Source organism: Eriocheir sinensis, chromosome 4 (assembly GCF_024679095.1).
Source record: "Eriocheir sinensis breed Jianghai 21 chromosome 4, ASM2467909v1, whole genome shotgun sequence".
In the NCBI taxonomy this organism is placed as follows: Eukaryota; Metazoa; Arthropoda; class Malacostraca; order Decapoda; family Varunidae; genus Eriocheir; species Eriocheir sinensis.
In genome coordinates, this window is record NC_066512.1 from 10300337 (window position 1) to 10318539 (window position 18203).

Below are 18203 nucleotides of genomic sequence, written 5' to 3' on the forward strand. Positions count from 1 at the left end.
CATGATACAGGAAGGTTATGCCATATTGTGTCACATGACCCCTGCCTGCATATTTACATCATCTTAGCTTTCATATTTCAAGAAAACTTTACCCACATAATTTTTGTTTATTTTTTTATATTTTCTCATTTTTATTCCCAGAATATTTGAGACCCTTCATTTAGCTATCCAGACATTGAATCAGCCTGCAAGTCTGCTCCGAGAGACTCAACAGCTTCACTGCTATGCTCACAGCTCGAGAGTTCGTTCACTGATGCCGGACGTAGCATGATATGTTGGCTTTCCAGTGCATGTGCACAATGCCTGTCTCCAAGCATCCTAGTCTCAAATTAATCTACTACAATGGGGATGTGCGGTTGGTGGCCTACAAGGTGCATCTGAGGAGTGTGGGGAAGGACAAGCAGAGATGGAAGAGGGTGAACTGCTTAATTAAGGGAAGCGTCACAAATATTGTTCAAAAAATCGAAATATTTGAAAAATATCTCATGTGTTCTAGAGCACTTCAGCTATCATGTCATGAAACCCGTAAAAATTAAAGAGTTTTGGCCAATTTTCTCCACCCACCCCCCTTCCATGTCACTCACGTCGGCAGGGAACGCGTTGGTGTATATGTCTTCCACTCATTTTTCCGCAAAAAAAAAATCTGTCATGGAAATTCATATGATATTCACTGGCATCTAGAAGCAAACTGGCATTTCTATGAACCTCAAGGCTTCACTAATTACTCCTCTCACAAGCTTAGATGCGAATGAACAGTGGAAGAGGCTGGTTGTCACTCTTCGCCACTCATCCTGCCATCATTCCTGCTCCCTTCAGACCATTTACCCTCACTCCTTTTGTCTATGACACACTGTTTACTGCACACTATATTGTTACACCACCATGCTGAAGGCTTCAAGGCGCAAAGAGGCTCAGAAACAGAGAGTGTTAGCTGTAGTTCAACGGCGCTGGATGCGAATGAAGCGGCGACCTTGAGTCTGCTACCCCCATCTCCACCTACCCCTCTCTCCTCAACCACTGATACCACTGAATCCTCACAGGGTTGTGCTAGCTCTCCACAATTTGTTGGCACACAAGAGCCACAGCCATTAGGGATACCTCCATGCACACCTACCACAGCACAACTCACCTAACATGACACATTGTCTTCACATCAAAAGAATATAAAGATGATGAAAGATGTTGTACCTAAACCTGAGAAAACATTTAGTAATGTTGGAAAAAAAAAAAAAAAAGTCTTTTTCCTTAGCTTCCATATATCATCTCTTTTATCATAAGTTAGAAACTAAGGGAGGAATGTTTCTTCAAATGCCAAAAACTTACGTTTTGAGAAAACTACAGTTTTCTCAAACACTGCCCAATGGGGGGAGCAGCACACCAGCTAAGCTCTCTCGTTAAGGGATGATGCCATATCAGGAGCAATCATATATTTTTAGAGAAATATCACAAAAATGAAGCAAAAAAAAAGCCTATCTAGTGTGTAATGGTATAAACAATTGAAGTCGTAAATAGAAAACTGGGGTATGAAGAGGGAGGACTACTCAGGTACACTTGATATGATTTTTTTCTTTTTTTGACAGAAAATTTCATCGTAGACACCTGAAACTTTCACAGATAATGGAGAAACAAATGATAGGAGTCTTTGGTAATTTTTTCTCAAAAAGTGACATCTTTGAAGTTTTAGATTTTACAGGCAGAGGGTCCCCTTAAGCCCTTAATGACATTGATGCAGCTGGCATCATATAGTTCTATCAAACGTGGGCAAAGAGCATGACGCCAGCGCCGGGGAGCGAGAAGCTATCCGGAATTTGAAGGGCGCCGTTACTAGGTCTCTGTCGATGCTAAATGACTAACTGGCACCTCTTTTGACCCTTACCACCACTCAATGCTAAAAATAATCTACAGTTCCTGCCTACGCATCATGGCATCTGTAGAGCGATTATGTTCCCTCAGACGTCCTGTTTCGGCGGTCCCCCTTTATTTTCTGCTCGTTGTGTGCGTGCTGAGTGTAGTCTTGACACCTCCACTGATATACGTGATGTTCTAGATGAACCAATGAGTGGGAGGCAGAAGTTGGATGTTTTGGGGAATCATAGAATTCCAGGTAAAGGGTCTGTCCAAATCATAATTTGATTTCACAGTTGAGTTATATGGATGACTTTCTACAACTTTTATTCAATGAGATTCATTCCAGAATGAAAAACTACAAAAAATTACAAAAATTATTTTTTGAGTTTCACGGCAACTTTGGCTCTTTGTAGGCAGTAAATTTCCGGGTGAAAGACTATAACTATATTTTTCACAATCCATCGTGATAAAATGAGCAACTTTTCTTCAATAAATTTTTTTGTACGTCGCACCAGTAAAGAGTTGGAATTTTGGGGAATCCTGGAATTCCAGCCAAACGGTCAGTCCAAATCATGATCTGATTTCACTGTTGAGTTATACGGATGATTTTCTACAACTTTTATTCAGTGAGATTCATTTTTGAATGAAAAAACTACAAATATTTACAAAAAATATTTACCGAGTTTCACTGCAACTTTGACTCTCAGTAGGCAGTAAATTTCTGAATAAAAGATTATAAACTATATTTTACAGATTCCATCGTGATACAATGAGCAACTTTTCTTTAATAAATTTTCCTGTCCGTCGCACCAGTAAAAAGTTGGAATTTTGGGGGCATCATGGAATTCCAGCCAAGTGGTTAATCCAAATAAAATCTGATTTCACAGTAGAGTTATAAGGATGCTTTCCTACAAATTATATTCAATGAGATTCATTACAGAATGAAAAAAATAAAAAAATAAAAAATAAATTTGAGTTTCACTGCAACTTTGGATTTCTTTAGGCAGTAAACTTCCGGGTCAAAGATTATAAACTATATTTTACAGACTCCATTGTGATAAAATGAGCAATTTTTCTTCAATAAATTTTTCTGTACATCGCACAGTAAAAAGTTGGAATTTGGGGGGAGTCATGGAATTCCAGCCGAATGCAACAACCTAGAAAGAAACAGATTTCACTGGAGGGTGCACCAGAAAATTTTCTATAAAACATCTTTTATGACATTTTCTCAGTTTCAAAGTTCATTTTCTGATGACTTTTGCATTTGAGGGGATATCCCGAGAAAATTTTTGCAGTCAAAAGGGGTTAACCAAGAGATTACCCTTGTCTCTTCTGCAGTTCTTACTTCTTTCATGTAAAGATCATTAATTAACCTCTGGCTCTACACTTTTATTTTTTTTATTTTTTTTTTACAGCAGAGGAGATAGCTCAAGGGGAAAAAAAAAGAACTCCCACTATCACTGCTCCTATAAAAAGCTCAGAGGAGTGGCCAAAAGATAGTTCAATTGCGGGAGGAGAGGTGTCCTGATACCCCCCCTCTTGAAAAAGTTCAAGTTGTAGGCAGGAGGAAATACAGATGAAGGAAGATTGTTCCAGAGTTTACCTGCATGAGGGATGACAGAGTGAAGATGCTGGTTAACTCATGCATAAGGGATTTGGACAGTAAGGGGATGAGCTTGAGTAGAAAGTTGTGTGCGGCGAGGCCGTGGGAGAGGGGGAGGCATGCAGTTAGCAAGTTCAGAAGAGCAGTCAGCGTGAAAATATCGATAGAAGATAGAAAGTGAGGCAACATGGAGGCGGAATTTAAGAGGTAGAAGACTATCAGTTAGAGGAGAGCTGATGAGACGAAGAGCCTTAGACTCCACTCTGTCCAAGAGAGCTGTGTGAGTGGAGCCCCCTCACACATGAGATGCATACTCCATACGAGGGCAGACAAGGCCCCTGTATATGGATAGCAACTGTGTGGGAAAGAAGAACTGGCGGAAATGATACAGAACGCCCAACCTCGAGGAAGCTGATTTAATGAGAGAAGAGATGTGAAGTTTCCAGTTAAGATTTTGAGTTAAGGATAGACCGAGGATGTTTAGTGTTGAAGAAGGTGACAGCTGAGTGTTGTTGAAGAATAGGGGATAGGTGTTTGGAAGATTGTGTCGAGTTGATAGGTGGAGAAAAGGTGGGTTTTTGAGGCATTAAAGGACACAAGGTTCCTTTTATCCCAATCGGAAATGATAGCAAGGTCTGAGGTTAAACGTTTTGCAGCCTCTAGTCTGGAGTTTTGTAATTCCTATTGAGATCTGCATTTTTTTTCCAGTTTCTTGCTCTGGAGCTAAAAAAATTTAGGATAATGAACTTTCTCACTCTATTTTGCTGGCCGATGGCTGCTACATTGCATAATACAGGTAGTCCGCAAGTTAAGACAAGGTTTGGGACCAGCAGGCAGGTTGTAAGTTAAATTGATCATAAGTCTAAAATTACAATAAAACAAATAAATTATTCAAATGTCCTGCCACAGATAGAGTAACATTCCCACTCCTCCTACCCTTCCTCCATAAATTTGGCTCTGTCCTCATGTGCTTGCCTTACCCAAACATTTCATTCAGGTGACCCTTTGGCCAAACAACACTGCATCATTACGCAATGGAGCTGCCAAGTTTAGCCAAGATGGCTGCATTAGTGAAACGCCTCACCACTACTTACGTGGGGACATGAAGAAACTAATAACAACATTGATCAGACCAAGGTTAGAATATCCAGCAGTTGTTTGGTCACCGAACAAGAAGAAAGATATAAGGAAACTTGAAAGGATTTAAAGGAATGCATCTATGATGGTACCAGAACTATAAAGTCTGTCATATGAGACTAGATTGGAGAAAGTGGGCCTACCAACATGCAAGGAAAGAAGAGAAAGAGGAAATCTGATAACATTGTAGAGATATACAAGTGGAATGGATGTGTCGGATAGAGATGATTTAATCAAGATGGAAGGGAGGAGGTAACTAAGAGGACACAGCAAGAAATTGAGAAAGGGGACTTGTTTGAAAGACATAAAGAAATACAGTTTTCCATACAGGAGTGTGGATACGTGGAATGGACTAAACAAAGACATTGTTGAAGCAGGCAGTGTCCATAAAATGAAGGAAAAGTTAGACAAATATAAATTGAGACAGAACTATCCAAGTTTGAGCTCAGGCTCTGTATACTGCAAATGTGTACAAATAGGTATCTCCATCAAGTCATTGCATTGGGGTTGTGATGGCAGGGAGAGAGGGTAAGTAAAAGGCGTCAGTTATATGAGTGGCCAGTGTCACCTCTGCTGCATCTTCTTACATTCTGTGAATGTTTTGTTCAGCTATGATTGCTGTCTCCTGTAAACGGTCACCTACAGGAACTGCTGTAAGAATATTGTGAGGGGGCTATTGTTGTGGGGGTGCCATTATGGTAGCCAATTAGTGTTGGATAGATCTAGCAGAAAGCTTGTTAGGAAGTGTGTGAACCGTGTAAATAAACTGCTGCCCGTGGCAGGATATTTGAAATGTCAACACATTACCTATTCAAGAATTGTTAACACCATTTCCCTGGGTGTTTGTGTGAGCACTCATAAATTTCAAACGTGGTAACTCGAGGCCTAGTATCTGTATTTCCTAAAAATTAAGTACTTTTACAGAGAAGTAACTGAACTGCTAAACATCAAAAACATGAAAAAATAATGTCAACATGTCATAGGTTCACAGCATCCTGTGGCCAATATTCCTCATTTTCTTTGTAGAATCTAAATTTTATCCATAAAAACATGTTATCTATAGCATTATTCATAGTGCAACCAATTATTGTAACAGACGCCACTATATATATTTATTGGCATACAAAAAATTGTAGGAATAATAAATCAGGATTCTCTAAGGCCCCCCCACCCCCCCCCATACACGTTCAATTAAACTGTCAGTTTTCCAGATAGTTCTGTTGACTGCAGGCAAAGCTGAACATGTATGGGCGGAAATTGGACAGATGATCTGCCTGCAGCCTGAACTGATGGACTGACAATCTCTCTTAAAATCTGCCCACAGTATGCCAGGATTGAAGTATGATGAGTGTGTGTATGGGGCAAGGTACTGTGTATGTAACCTTTTACATATTTTGACAAAGACTGGGAAAGTTGGAAAGTTTTGTTTAGTCGGTGCAACATCTGTGGTCATGTGCCAGAGAGATACAGGAGGGGAAGGAATTATAGGAGAAGGGAACGGATCCTAGGAGACGGGACACAACCCCCGATTAATACCTGGTACCCATTCACTGCTGGGTGGACAGGGGCTTAGGGTATCGGAAAAGCCGCCCAAACTTTTCCACTCCGCCCGGGAATTGAACCCGGGCTTTCTCGGTTGTGAGCCGAGCGTGCTAACCACTGCACCACGAAGACCCCGACAAAGACTGGGACTAATTACACAAAGCACATGGAAAACTTGTAATTATGACTTTTTTTTAAGTCCATTATCTACTCAAATGACTCAGATGAGAGAATGAGACACTTTGAAGTAGGCTGTTCTATAAACCTATTCAGTAGTTCACAATACATCAGATAAAACTATATATCAATAGTATTTTTCACCATCTGAATTTATGAAACTAATGAATATAATAGCCATGGATACTGTTTTCTCAATCTGTAGCTTTCCACATATTAATGGAGATTGGGACTAATTGCACTAAACAAGAACATATGTAATTATCTTTTGTTTAAGTCCAAAATCTACTGAAATGACTAAGATGAGAGAATGAGTGTCTGTTTTGTAGCAAGTAGGCTACTCTGTAAAACCTATTCTGTAGACCACAATACATCAGGTAAAACTATACATTAACCCTCTCGTCCACCGTAAGTTTCCAATAGCAAAGTCTCCAGCAAACTGTAGACGTGACACCAACTGAAATTCCAAATTTTCCGCGATATCACTTATCCGCCGTGACACTGTTGTATCACTGAGAGGGACACATTTTATCCTGTCTGCCGACTTGCCATCAAGAATCGTGCTCACTATATCCACAGTGGACGGGAGGATAAGTTTCTCACCGTATGTATATGGTACTTTCTCTTTAGCAATGCGGTATGAAACTAAATATGATGCTAGTTGTCCTTTATCATTAAGAATAGTTGTTTTATATAGAACTTTCGCTGACATCATCATTTGCTTTTTTTTCTCTGGAAATACTTGATTGGTTTTGCAATGAGGCTAGGATGCTTGGTCTCAAGATGTCGCTTTAATTTTGATGGCTTCAAACTTTCATTTGCAAAAATTTCACTGCAAATCACACACTGTGGCTTTGGTTCACCCTTCTCTTGTGCACACCTGACAAAGCCATACTTCAGAAATTCATCGCTGTACTGCCTTGTCCATGATTTAACTTTCTTGGCAGGCAGCTCTGAAGAGGAAGCTGATGTGGATGAGGCTTGTGTGTCTTTATCAGGTGCACACGTGCTTGGCGACTGAACAGTGACTTGTTTTGTTACAAAACGATCCATGCCGTCAAAGCGTTTGGTATAACAGTATGTGCCACTGGGTACTGTGTCTACACTCACGCTCACGCGGTACAAACGCAACTGCCAACTGATAATATGGTAGTTTCTGTGACGCGTGAAGATTTCGAACGCGTATTAATCCTGTCCCGGACTTGTACGCGTGGCCCTTCCCCACAATCCACCGCCCCCTCCCCTCTCTCTCTCTCTCTCTCTCTCTCATATTTATGACAACATGGATTATATTATTATTATTATTATTATTATTATTATTATTATTATTATTATTATTATTATTATGTGACGACCCACTGAATACGAGCTCGCCACCCAGTACTGGGTCGCGACCCGTTCTTTGAAGAACCCTGGCCTAGAGTAACCTGGTGAGTGGCCCGCTGAGCAGTTTGCAGAGTGGCATAGAGTAACCTGCTGAGTAGCCTATAGAGCAGCCTGCTGAGTAGCCAATAGAGTACCCTGCTGAGTAGTCTACAGAGTATACCCTGCTGAGTAGTCTACAGAGTAGCCTGCTGAGTAGTCTACAGAGTAGCCTGCTGAGTAGTCTACAGAGTAGCCTGCTGAGTAGTCTACAGAGTAGCCTGCTGAGTAGCCTGCTGAGTAGTCAACAGAGTAGCCTGCTGAGTAGTCTACAGAGTAGCCTGCTGAGTAGTCTACAGAGTAGCCTGCTGAGTAGTCTACAGAGTAGCCTGCTGAGTAGCCTGCTGAGTAGTCTACAGAGTAGCCTGCTGAGTAGCCTGCTGAGTAGTCTACAGAGTAGCCTGCTGAGTAGTCTACAGAGTAGCCTGCTGAGTAGTCTACAGAGTAGCCTGCTGAGTAGTCTACAGAGTAGCCTGCAGAGTAGTCTACAGAGTAGCCTGCTGAGTAGTCTGCAGAGTAGTCTACAGAGTAGCCTGCTGAGTAGTCTACAGAGTAGCCTGCTGAGTAGTCTACAGAGTAGCCTGCTGAGTAGTCTACAGAGTAGCCTGCTGAGTAGCCTGCTGAGTAGTCTACAGAGTAGCCTGCTGAGTAGTCTACAGAGTAGCCTGCTGAGTAGTCTACAGAGTAGCCTGCTGAGTAGCCTGCTGAGTAGTCTACAGAGTAGCCTGCTGAGTAGTCTGCTGAGTAGCCTGCTGAGTAGTCTACAGAGTAGCCTGCTGAGTAGTCTACAGAGTAGCCTGCTGAGTAGCCTGCTGAGTAGTCTACAGAGTAGCCTGCTGAGTAGTCTACAGAGTAGCCTGCTGAGTAGTCTACAGAGTAGCCTGCTGAGTAGTCTACAGAGTAGCCTGCTGAGTAGTCTACAGAGTAGCCTGCTGAGTAGTCTACAGAGTAGCCTGCTGAGTAGCCTGCTGAGTAGTCTACAGAGTAGCCTGCTGAGTAGTCTACAGAGTAGCCTGCTGAGTAGTCTACAGAGTAGCCTGCTGAGTAGTCTACAGAGTAGCCTGCTGAGTAGTCTACAGAGTAGCCTGCTGAGTAGTCAACAGAGTAGCCTGCTGAGTAACCTGCTGAGTAGTCTATAGAGTAGCCTGCTGAGTAGTCTACAGAGTAGCCTGCTGAGTAGTCTACAGAGTAGCCTGCTGAGTAGTCTACAGAGTAGCCTGCTGAGTAGTCTACAGAGTACCCTGCTGAGTAGTCTACAGAGTAGCCTGCTGAGTAGTCTACAGAGTAGCATGCTGAGAAGTCAACAGAGTACCCTGCTGAGTAGTCTACAGAGTAGCCTGCTGAGTAGTCTACAAAGTACCCTGCTGAGTAGTCTACAGAGTACCCTGCTGAGTAGTCTACAGAGTACCCTGCTGAGTAGTCTACAGAGTAGCCTGCTGAGTAGTCTACAGAGTACCCTGCTGAGTAGTCTACAGAGTAGCCTGCAGAGTAGTCTACAGAGTAGCCTGCTGAGTAGTCTACAGAGTAGCCTGCAGAGTAGTCTACAGAGTAGCCTGCTGAGTAGTCTACAGAGTAGCCTGCTGAGTAGTCTACAGAGTAGCCTGCTGAGTAGTCTATAAAGTAGCCTGCTGAGTAGTCTACAGAGTAGCCTGCTGAGTAGTCTACAGAGTAGCCTGCTGAGTAGTCTACAGAGTAGCCTGCTGAGTAGTCTAGAGTAGCCTGCTGAGTAGCCAATAGAGTACCCTGCTGAGTAGTCTATGGAATAGCCTGCTGAGTAGTCTACAGAGTAGCCTGCTGAGTAGTCTACAGAGTAGCCTGCTGAGTAGTCTACAGAGTACCCTGCTGAGTAGTCTACAGAGTAGCCTGCTGAATAGTCTACGAGTAGCCTGCTGAGTAGTCTACAGAATAACCTGCTGAGTAGTCTACACAGTAGCCTCCTGAGTAGTCTACAGAGTAGCCTGCTGAGTAGTCTACAGAGTAGCCTGTTGAATAGTCTACAGAGTAGCCTGCTGAGTAGTCTAGAGAGTAGCCTGCTGAGTAGTCTAGAGAGTAGCCTGCTGAGTAGCCAATAGAGTACCCTGCTGAGTAGTCTATGGAGTAGCCTGTTGAGTAGCCTGCTGAGTAGTCAACAGAGTAGCCTGCTGAGTATAGTCTACAGAGTAGCCTGATGAGTAGCCTGCTCTGTAGCCTGCTGAGTAGTCTACAGAGTAGCCTACTGAGTAGTCTACAGGGTAGCCTGCTGAGTAGCCTACACCCTACAGAGTAGCCTGCTGTGTAGTCTGCTGAGTAGTCTACAGAGTAGCCTGCTGAGTAGTCTACAGAGTAGCCTGCTGAGTAGCCTACAGAGTAGTCTGCTGAGTAGTCTACAGAGTAGTCTGCTGAGTAGTCTACAGAGTAGCCTGCTGAGTAGTCTACAGAGTAGCCTGCTGAGTAGTCTACAGAGTAGCCTGCTGAGTAGTCTACAGAGTAGCCTGCTGAGTAGCCTACAGAGTAGTCTGCTGTGTAGCCTGCTGAGTAGTCTACAGAGTAGCCTGCTGAGTAGTCTACAGAGTAGCCTACTGAGTAGTCTACAGAGTAGCCTGCTGAGTAGCCTGCTGAGTAGTCTACAGAGTAGCCTGTTGAGTAGCCTACAGAGTAGCCTGCTGTATAGCCTGCTGAATAGTCTACAGAGTAGCCTGCTGAGTAGCCTGATGTGTAGCCTGCTGAGTAGTCTACAGTGTAGCCTGTTGAGTAGCCTACCTAAAACTTTTTCACAAAGATCATAAACTGAATCACAGCAATGTTGCATTCAAATTACCCAAGATAATGATATTGATTTCATAGTGCATAGTCAAGAACTGACCACATCTACATCATCATATAAGTTGTTGAAAAATCATCAAAGCACAATAAACCATTATCCATTGCTCTCATAGATTAAGAGAAAGCATTAGACTCAGGTAAAACGTCAGCAGTCATGCAGGCACTAAAGAAGAAAGGCAACCATTATCCCTTAATCCTTTCATGGCTAAACGCTCGCAGCGAGCGTTAGGCATATTTGCTGGTGGTGCTAAACGCTCGCTGCAAGCTCCTGCCGCACTCAAATCTCCCACATATGAGAGTGTTCCAACAATATTTCTCACAACACAGGATTGCCAATTGAGTGGGTTCTTCACTAAATTTGGTGGAAAATCATGTCAGCCCAGTGGGGAAAATCTACGGCTGAGCAACTGGTGGATGTTGTTTTCCACTATAGCGACATTTTTGCATAGCTTCACCTATCACATGACTGATATTTTGACCAAATAGTTGTAAATTTTGCAGTTGGCAATACTGCCCTGCCAGCACCCCCATCATCAAGAGATCTACAATAGTTGCCTTATGGCTGACGGTCGCGCACGTATAAATGTACGTCTTCACAGGCAACACCCCCTGAACGTGCCTGTACTTTCGCAGGAGAGGCTTACATTACCGAATCGTATAGATCTTGGCCTCCTCTTTCCAATGGTGTTTTTGTTTTTAGCTGTGATGAATAGTTTTTGAGATACAGAGGTTAAAAGAGCGAGCACTAGCGTCACTTGCTGGTGGTGCTAAAAGCCCGCTGCGAGCGCCAGTCGCACTCACAGCAAAAAACACACACTGAATGTACCTGTACGTTCGCAGGAGAGGGTTACATAACCGAATCTTATAGATCTTGGCCTCCTTTTTCCAATGGTGTTTTTGTTTTGTAGCTGTGATGAATAGTTTTTGAGATATAGCGGTTAAAAGAGATCCCCTTCCCCCGCTGGGGTGTCCGAGTGCGCCTGAGGGGATAGTCTTGTTGCGAGCGCTTAGCAATGAAAGGGTTAATGGGTGAGTGCCCTATAGGCGGAAATATTGCTGAGTTCCGTAAAAAGACCAGTATCCCACGTGCGGATGCTCCCATTTTTTTTATGTTCCTTCTTCCCTCATGATTTTTGCTATTGTCCTGCATCTGAGGTACATTAATCAACAACCTCAGGTCGAGATAGACACAGACCTACATGCCTTGTGGCTCAGTCACGGGGTGAGTTGTGATGGATAGAGGATGTGCACCCCCCCCTTTCCTCAGCTAACAATTTCTACTAGGGCTCCTCCTTGTAGGCCAGCTAAGGGATAATCATTATTGAAAACTAGTGGTGATGTTAGGAGTGCACTCTTGGATATTGCTGTAATCTGACTCAGCTATAAAGTCAGTTTGGGTGGGGCCCAGTAGGGTAGTTCCTTGGCCAAAGCCTAACTTTATTTAATGTATATCTATCTATATCTCTGACACCCTGCTCCCTCACGGGAACTTCCCTCCAGGGGGTGGCCGTAGCAGGTGTCTCCACCTCTCCCTGTTCTGGCACTACCTCTCAACACACTCAATCCTGCTACTTCCAACTCTCTCACTCCAATACTTGCTCACCCTAATGATGATCCACTTCACAGGTGGTCTTCCCTGAGACCCCTTCCCGCAACACTCTCATACACTCTCTTCACAAATTCTTTCCCCTTCATTTTCATCACATGTCCAAACCATTTCAGCATACCATGCTTCACCCATTTGAACACTCCACAATCCACTCCTTTTCCTCTCACACCAGTACCAAACCTCTCCAACATACTTTCTTTACACCATCCAATCCTGAAACACCACATGCACCTCTTATTTAATATATATATATATATATATATATATATATATATATATATATATATATATATATATATATATATATATATATATATATATATATATATATATATATATATATATATATATATATATATATATATATATATATATATATATATATATATATATATATATATATATATATATATATATATATATATATATATATATACAGAATATTTGATACACAATTTCAAATAGTATGTAGATGACATATGAAAGAGAGAGTGATGTATTGACGGTGATGCAGCAGTGCTGTGAAGAGGTTCGGGCCCCACACAAGCTGACCACATTTGTGTCAAATTATAGTCCTTTTGCCATGTCCAATGACAATGAATGGGATTACCCTGTCACCTGCAAATCACTTGCCAGCAGTTTAGGGCAGGGTGACAGTCATTGTGAGGCTGTGACTCATTTTTTGCATTCCTAAGAGGTTAAAATCCACAAGTAAAGCGAGAAAATTTCAACTGAGAGAAGCATTAGCAAGCTAACACAATATCTCCAAAATAATTCACAGCCAACTTGAAAGTGCTTAAGATATTAGTCAAATGATATAGGAATCAAGATAGACAGTGAAAACTTTAACAACCTTTGAGTTGCATATTTTATAGTCTTACTAAGTTAATCTGAAGAAAACTTACAAAGAATTACCAAAGAACTTCACGGAAAGTCTGCAAGTAGGTCTGAAGATAAGCACAATGGAAATAAAGGTAATGTTTACTAATTAGTTGGCAGGACAACAAATAACAATCAAGAACTAAACACTTGAGAGTTACGGAATACACACATCTAGGACACAATTACAGCAAATTCAGACCTTGAAAAAGACTTGTGCACGTTACATCATGCAGAGAACTGACAACTGATGACCTTCTTCAGAAGATTCCCAACTGCTACCTCCCTACCCTCCTTCCACCTACCATTCTGCTCTATGTCCCTTTTAGCTAAAAAAAAATAATGATCAGAGCCCTAGACAATGCCCCTTAAAACTTTTGCAGCTCTAATATTCTTTCTCAATCTGTCATATACTTAATTGATCAGACCTTACTTCTTTTCTTCCAATTGAAATGATAAGAGAATGTATAAGTAAGATATGCTGGAAAGAGTTAGCATGATGAATATTGAGATAGGGATAAAAATGTTGGTGTAATGGATGTAAGAGAGAGGATGAATGACCGGCTTTAACCCGGTAGAAGCGGGGATCATGTTTCTTAATGGTCCCTCTAAGCGAGAAAAATGAGAAAAAATCACCCCTCTCACAGACCATTTCATAATATATATCAAAGCATTTGTGATCAGATTATGTATCATCTATTTTGGGGGGTTAAAATCATGGCACAAATTTGGCCTGTCGCTGCTACCGGGTTAAGGAAAGATGTTTCTCAGACAATGTATGAACCATGTTCAGTTATGCAAAGTTGGATGTCACTGTCTAATCTTGGACTATTGGTGAGCTGTGAGACAACAGATGCTATGGATGACAATGATAGTGGTCTAAACCATATTATAACATGAGATAAGAGTGCATTAAGTGTGTCAATATGTATATTGTGGCTCAATTCATTTAACGTCTTTTCTAAGTGCTACTTTGTTTCAGGTATTTAACTTACCATCCTACCTGAGGTAGAGTATGACTTAAAACAATAATTACCTATACATATAGCTTACCAGTCAATAGATCCCAGCATCCAGTAGATAAGAGGGAACCAGGAGATGGCATCAAGAAAGGCAACATCTGGTCTTCGCTCAAGTAAAAGTATGATAGGGTTCAGTAACGTCTTTTTCCTGAAATGAAAAGAATAGTATACCTCACACTCCAATAATATTTTTTTTGTATAATAGTCACAACAGGACCTTTGCATACACATATAAATTGTATATCCCCAGGTATATGGTTTCAGGACCCTTGCAGATAACCAAGACTAAAATATGCAGCTGTGGTGTGGTCACCTCACCTGAAAATATGCATACACAGCAAGTCTTCCCTATCTACATACTTCAGGTTTTTTCTGAGTTTGACTGTCATGATTAGGTCATCTCTCTTCTTTCTTGCAAATTATATTGCTCCAGTTTATGAAGTCTGATTGTATCGGAATTCTCTCAAGATTGGCATTCTTTTGTTGCCACACTATGAACTCTTTCAAGCTCGTGTATATATTTTTTCAAGTGAGATGACCACACCAGAACTCCAGATTTTAGTTTTGATCTTGCTTATTTGCAGGGTTCCAGGAGCCATATTCCCATGGATGTATTGATGCTAAGAATAAATTGGATAAGGAGCTGGTACAGGCAAGGAATATCCATGTATCTTAAGCTAAACTGGATAAAAAAAATTATGGAGACATGATAACCATAATAATCCTGTATACTACAAAAGGGTAAATACACAAACACACATACATACAACAATTATGCAGAATCTAGGGTCAATCACTCACCTGAAGTGTGCTCTAAGCGGGATGATAAAATTGTAGATACCATTACTTGCATAATCAGCAGCCAGGATGACAGCTCGGTTTTGCCAGTTATACTCCTTGGCACTACGGTAGGTACAGTGATCACAAACCTGCAGGATAAATAGGCTTAAGGACATCAGTTCACACCTGTTAAGCAAGGATTATGGCAGCCTTGTAACTGACATAATTCTTGATTCTGTATCAAATGGGCCCATTTCTGTAAGAAAGCAATATAACAAGGCATATTCCACAATATACAATTTTTGATTGCAACCATATGCATTATTACACCCAGTTTTATATAATTATAAATATTTGATGTAAATCCACAGCGTGAACATTAATATGGTTTATGTGCTATCAAGAAGTGTAACATATTAACCCTTTCACGTCAGGGCCATCTGTGAAAACCGCACTGGTGAGAATTTCAGTCAGTTGCATAGAAATGTTTTACTTCTAATGCTCATAATAAAATTACTTTTCATCATAGAAAGCTCATTTAGGTATCACTTTAAATCTTAGTAATTGTGCTTTTTTTTGTAATAGCCGATAATGAAATATCTACAAAGTACATTGCCAAAAATGTGAGTTCAATTTAGCAGACGCAAAATTTTTATGCATTACTCAAAACAAAATCTCCCCTTACCCTTCAAAGATGATCCCTGGGTCAACTTTGGCATTTTTAAGGCATTAACAACACATTCAAGAATACCCAAACAAATTTCTCATAAACAATAAGCAATATGAGTGGAAATATGAACACTTCTTTGGAAAGGTCACACGCGTGACTCTAACCCCACGTGGATAAGCTACAACAAGTATCAGCTATGCGCTCGGTTCATCATCCAACGTTTGATGACTTGTGATATATTTTATTTTTAATATTTAAGAAAATTTTCTGGATGACAACAAAAATTGTCATCCTAACGTCTGCTTTAAAAAATCTCATGATGATGAATGTTGTCACTGGAACGGGAAAGGGTTAATACATTTGTTGTATTACATGCCTCAAGTTGAAGATACAGTGCTGTGTTTACTATATGCCTGATACAATAATACAACTTATAGTTACTTCTGGGTCACAATATAAACACCAATTGGTTGTGACATTGTTCTCTGGGGCAAAGGGAATGAGTGCTTGGAGATATCCTGTTTTGATTATGCAGACCAAATTAGTATTGATTTCCCTTTAAGGACTTGCAGAGATTTGGGATGTGCATAATGTATCAGTGAGTTGCTGAATTCAAAGTAAATTATATTGATAACACAGCTGTGCTTGCATGGTGATTTCACAGGAAAACACCACTATAACAAATCCAACTCAAAATACTTGATGTATTAAACAACATATTCTACTCTGGAAGTCAATAACAAACCAAAAATGGTCATGGTTTGGATTCCTAAGGATGATTAGACTGAGGAATAGAGATGGTAATACTTGACAAGTAAAGCATGTATAAACTGAACTTCTTTACATGGTAAGTTATATTTTTCCATAACTTTAGATAACTCTACAAATGAAAGTATGAAATAATGAAGCTGTTAAAAACCTGTGCATAAGATCTAAAATGCAAATAGAATTCAGAGGCTTTTTTTTTTGTCAGACTTACATTACCAAACTGAGCCACGATATTTGAAGTTAGAGCTAACTACTATAGTCAGATGTCTACAAATAACGATCTTTACACTGATACTTTGACAAGAAAACTGGATGAGGATGTAAGATAATGATCCTTTGAGTTGGCTATCATGAACCTTTGAGTTGTCTGGAATAAAAAATAGAAAAGTAGATATCTGAAAGATGAGAGATCTTCAAGATTTGAAGAGTGTATACATGTAAGGGAAGAGCTGCAAGACTTTCTGCTATGGGTAAATCACAGATGTCCTAGAACCAAAAATATGGAGACGGCTGCATATATAATGTGAATGGTTAATATGCATGTAAATGCTTTATCATTCTTCAAAACGTGGCCCCGATTTCCATAATTCACAAGTAAATAAGTCTCTTTCATCTTTGTTTCCCAAAGCTATTCATACAGAATATAAGTAACATTGTATTAATAATAAAAAGAGGAAAGTGTAATATGGCTATTATCATAACCTTGAAAATGGGCATACTACCCTGAGTAATGATACAATATAACTTTTAAAAACTAGGTTATATTTATCACATGAAGCAAAGTATATAAAAGGAAAAAAGGCAAAAAGATTTTTTTTTTTTTTTTATGAAAACAAGACCTATTGGATCCTAGGTAAAACAATGAGCCAAGCAAAAGACAAGTGATCCAGCTGTCCTTTCATGAATCACCGAGTACAGCAATGTGCTTCATTATGAGTGGTACTGTTCCTCAATCAATGAACCAGTTACAAACAAGTGAAACCATACAAACAAATGATTCCAATCACAACAGGTTGTTTCAAGAAGCCTTACTTTATGTTTAGTCATAATGAATGACATTTACAGTCTCTAATCATATGAACTGTATGACCAAAAATAAATTAGGCTATATATTTGAAATCAAATAAACTTCTCTTAAACTACTGCTGAGATTGGAGATAATTTCTCTGTGATTAAAAAAAATAAAAAAGCAGTGATGTGCTTACAAAGCAACCATGAGCCAGTGTGAGAGGTATTGTCTATAATACATTCTGAAAGCAAAATGAGTCTACCCATTCATTGTATAATGATACACAATCCATTTAGTATCTCTGATCAAGCAGAGTATTTAATTCTGCATTTTTGTTTTCTTAAATTCTTGAAAAAAACAATTTTGAAAATACGAAGAAAATGCATAAAGCTACTACCGCTACAGCACAGCATGGCTGAGTGGCAGAGTGCATTATCAACAAGTTAATGAATTGATAATAAATTAAATGGATGGGTTATTGCTTTGTCAGCAAACAGTAAATGAGCCAGTCCTAATACTTTGAAAAGTAACACAATGATGATCATGCAAGACTTACAGATCTGATACTATTCTGAAAAACAAAAAAAGGAAATTATTAACTAGACAACAATAGAACCAAAAACTGAAAAAACAAAGAATGAACACAGCAACAAACACTGACATTCTTTCTAATACCACGTCTCTAATAAATAATGTGACTTTCAGTTTCGACATATAATTTGCTTCCAGACCTTATCAGGATGTGGTTTCTTAAGGCAGCCATTCGGTGCATCAGCTACTATGGGTTTCTGAGGCCGTGTTATATAGTTTTTCAGTAATGACTTTTTAACAAAGCATTGGTTAAAAATGATAATTTGGCAGAGCACTATTTCAGACCTTGCCCTGTTTTCATCAATATGATCTATTAACAAGATGTGGCACTTAGAAGAGACAAG

General features: G+C 40.2%; 1 protein-coding gene across 10 annotated transcripts in view; it reads right to left on the bottom strand.

Annotated features, from left to right (window-relative positions):
* Window positions 1-18203, bottom strand: part of LOC127008298 (potassium channel subfamily T member 2-like) — a gene marked incomplete at its 5' end in the record, with an annotated part of 214028 nt that overhangs the window by 116942 nt on the left and 78883 nt on the right. For all 10 annotated transcript variants that reach the window (XM_050880138.1, XM_050880181.1, XM_050880128.1 and 7 more), the window contains 2 exon segments: window positions 14073-14189; window positions 14843-14970. In XM_050880138.1, coding sequence (XP_050736095.1) covers window positions 14073-14189; window positions 14843-14970 — 245 coding nt within the window.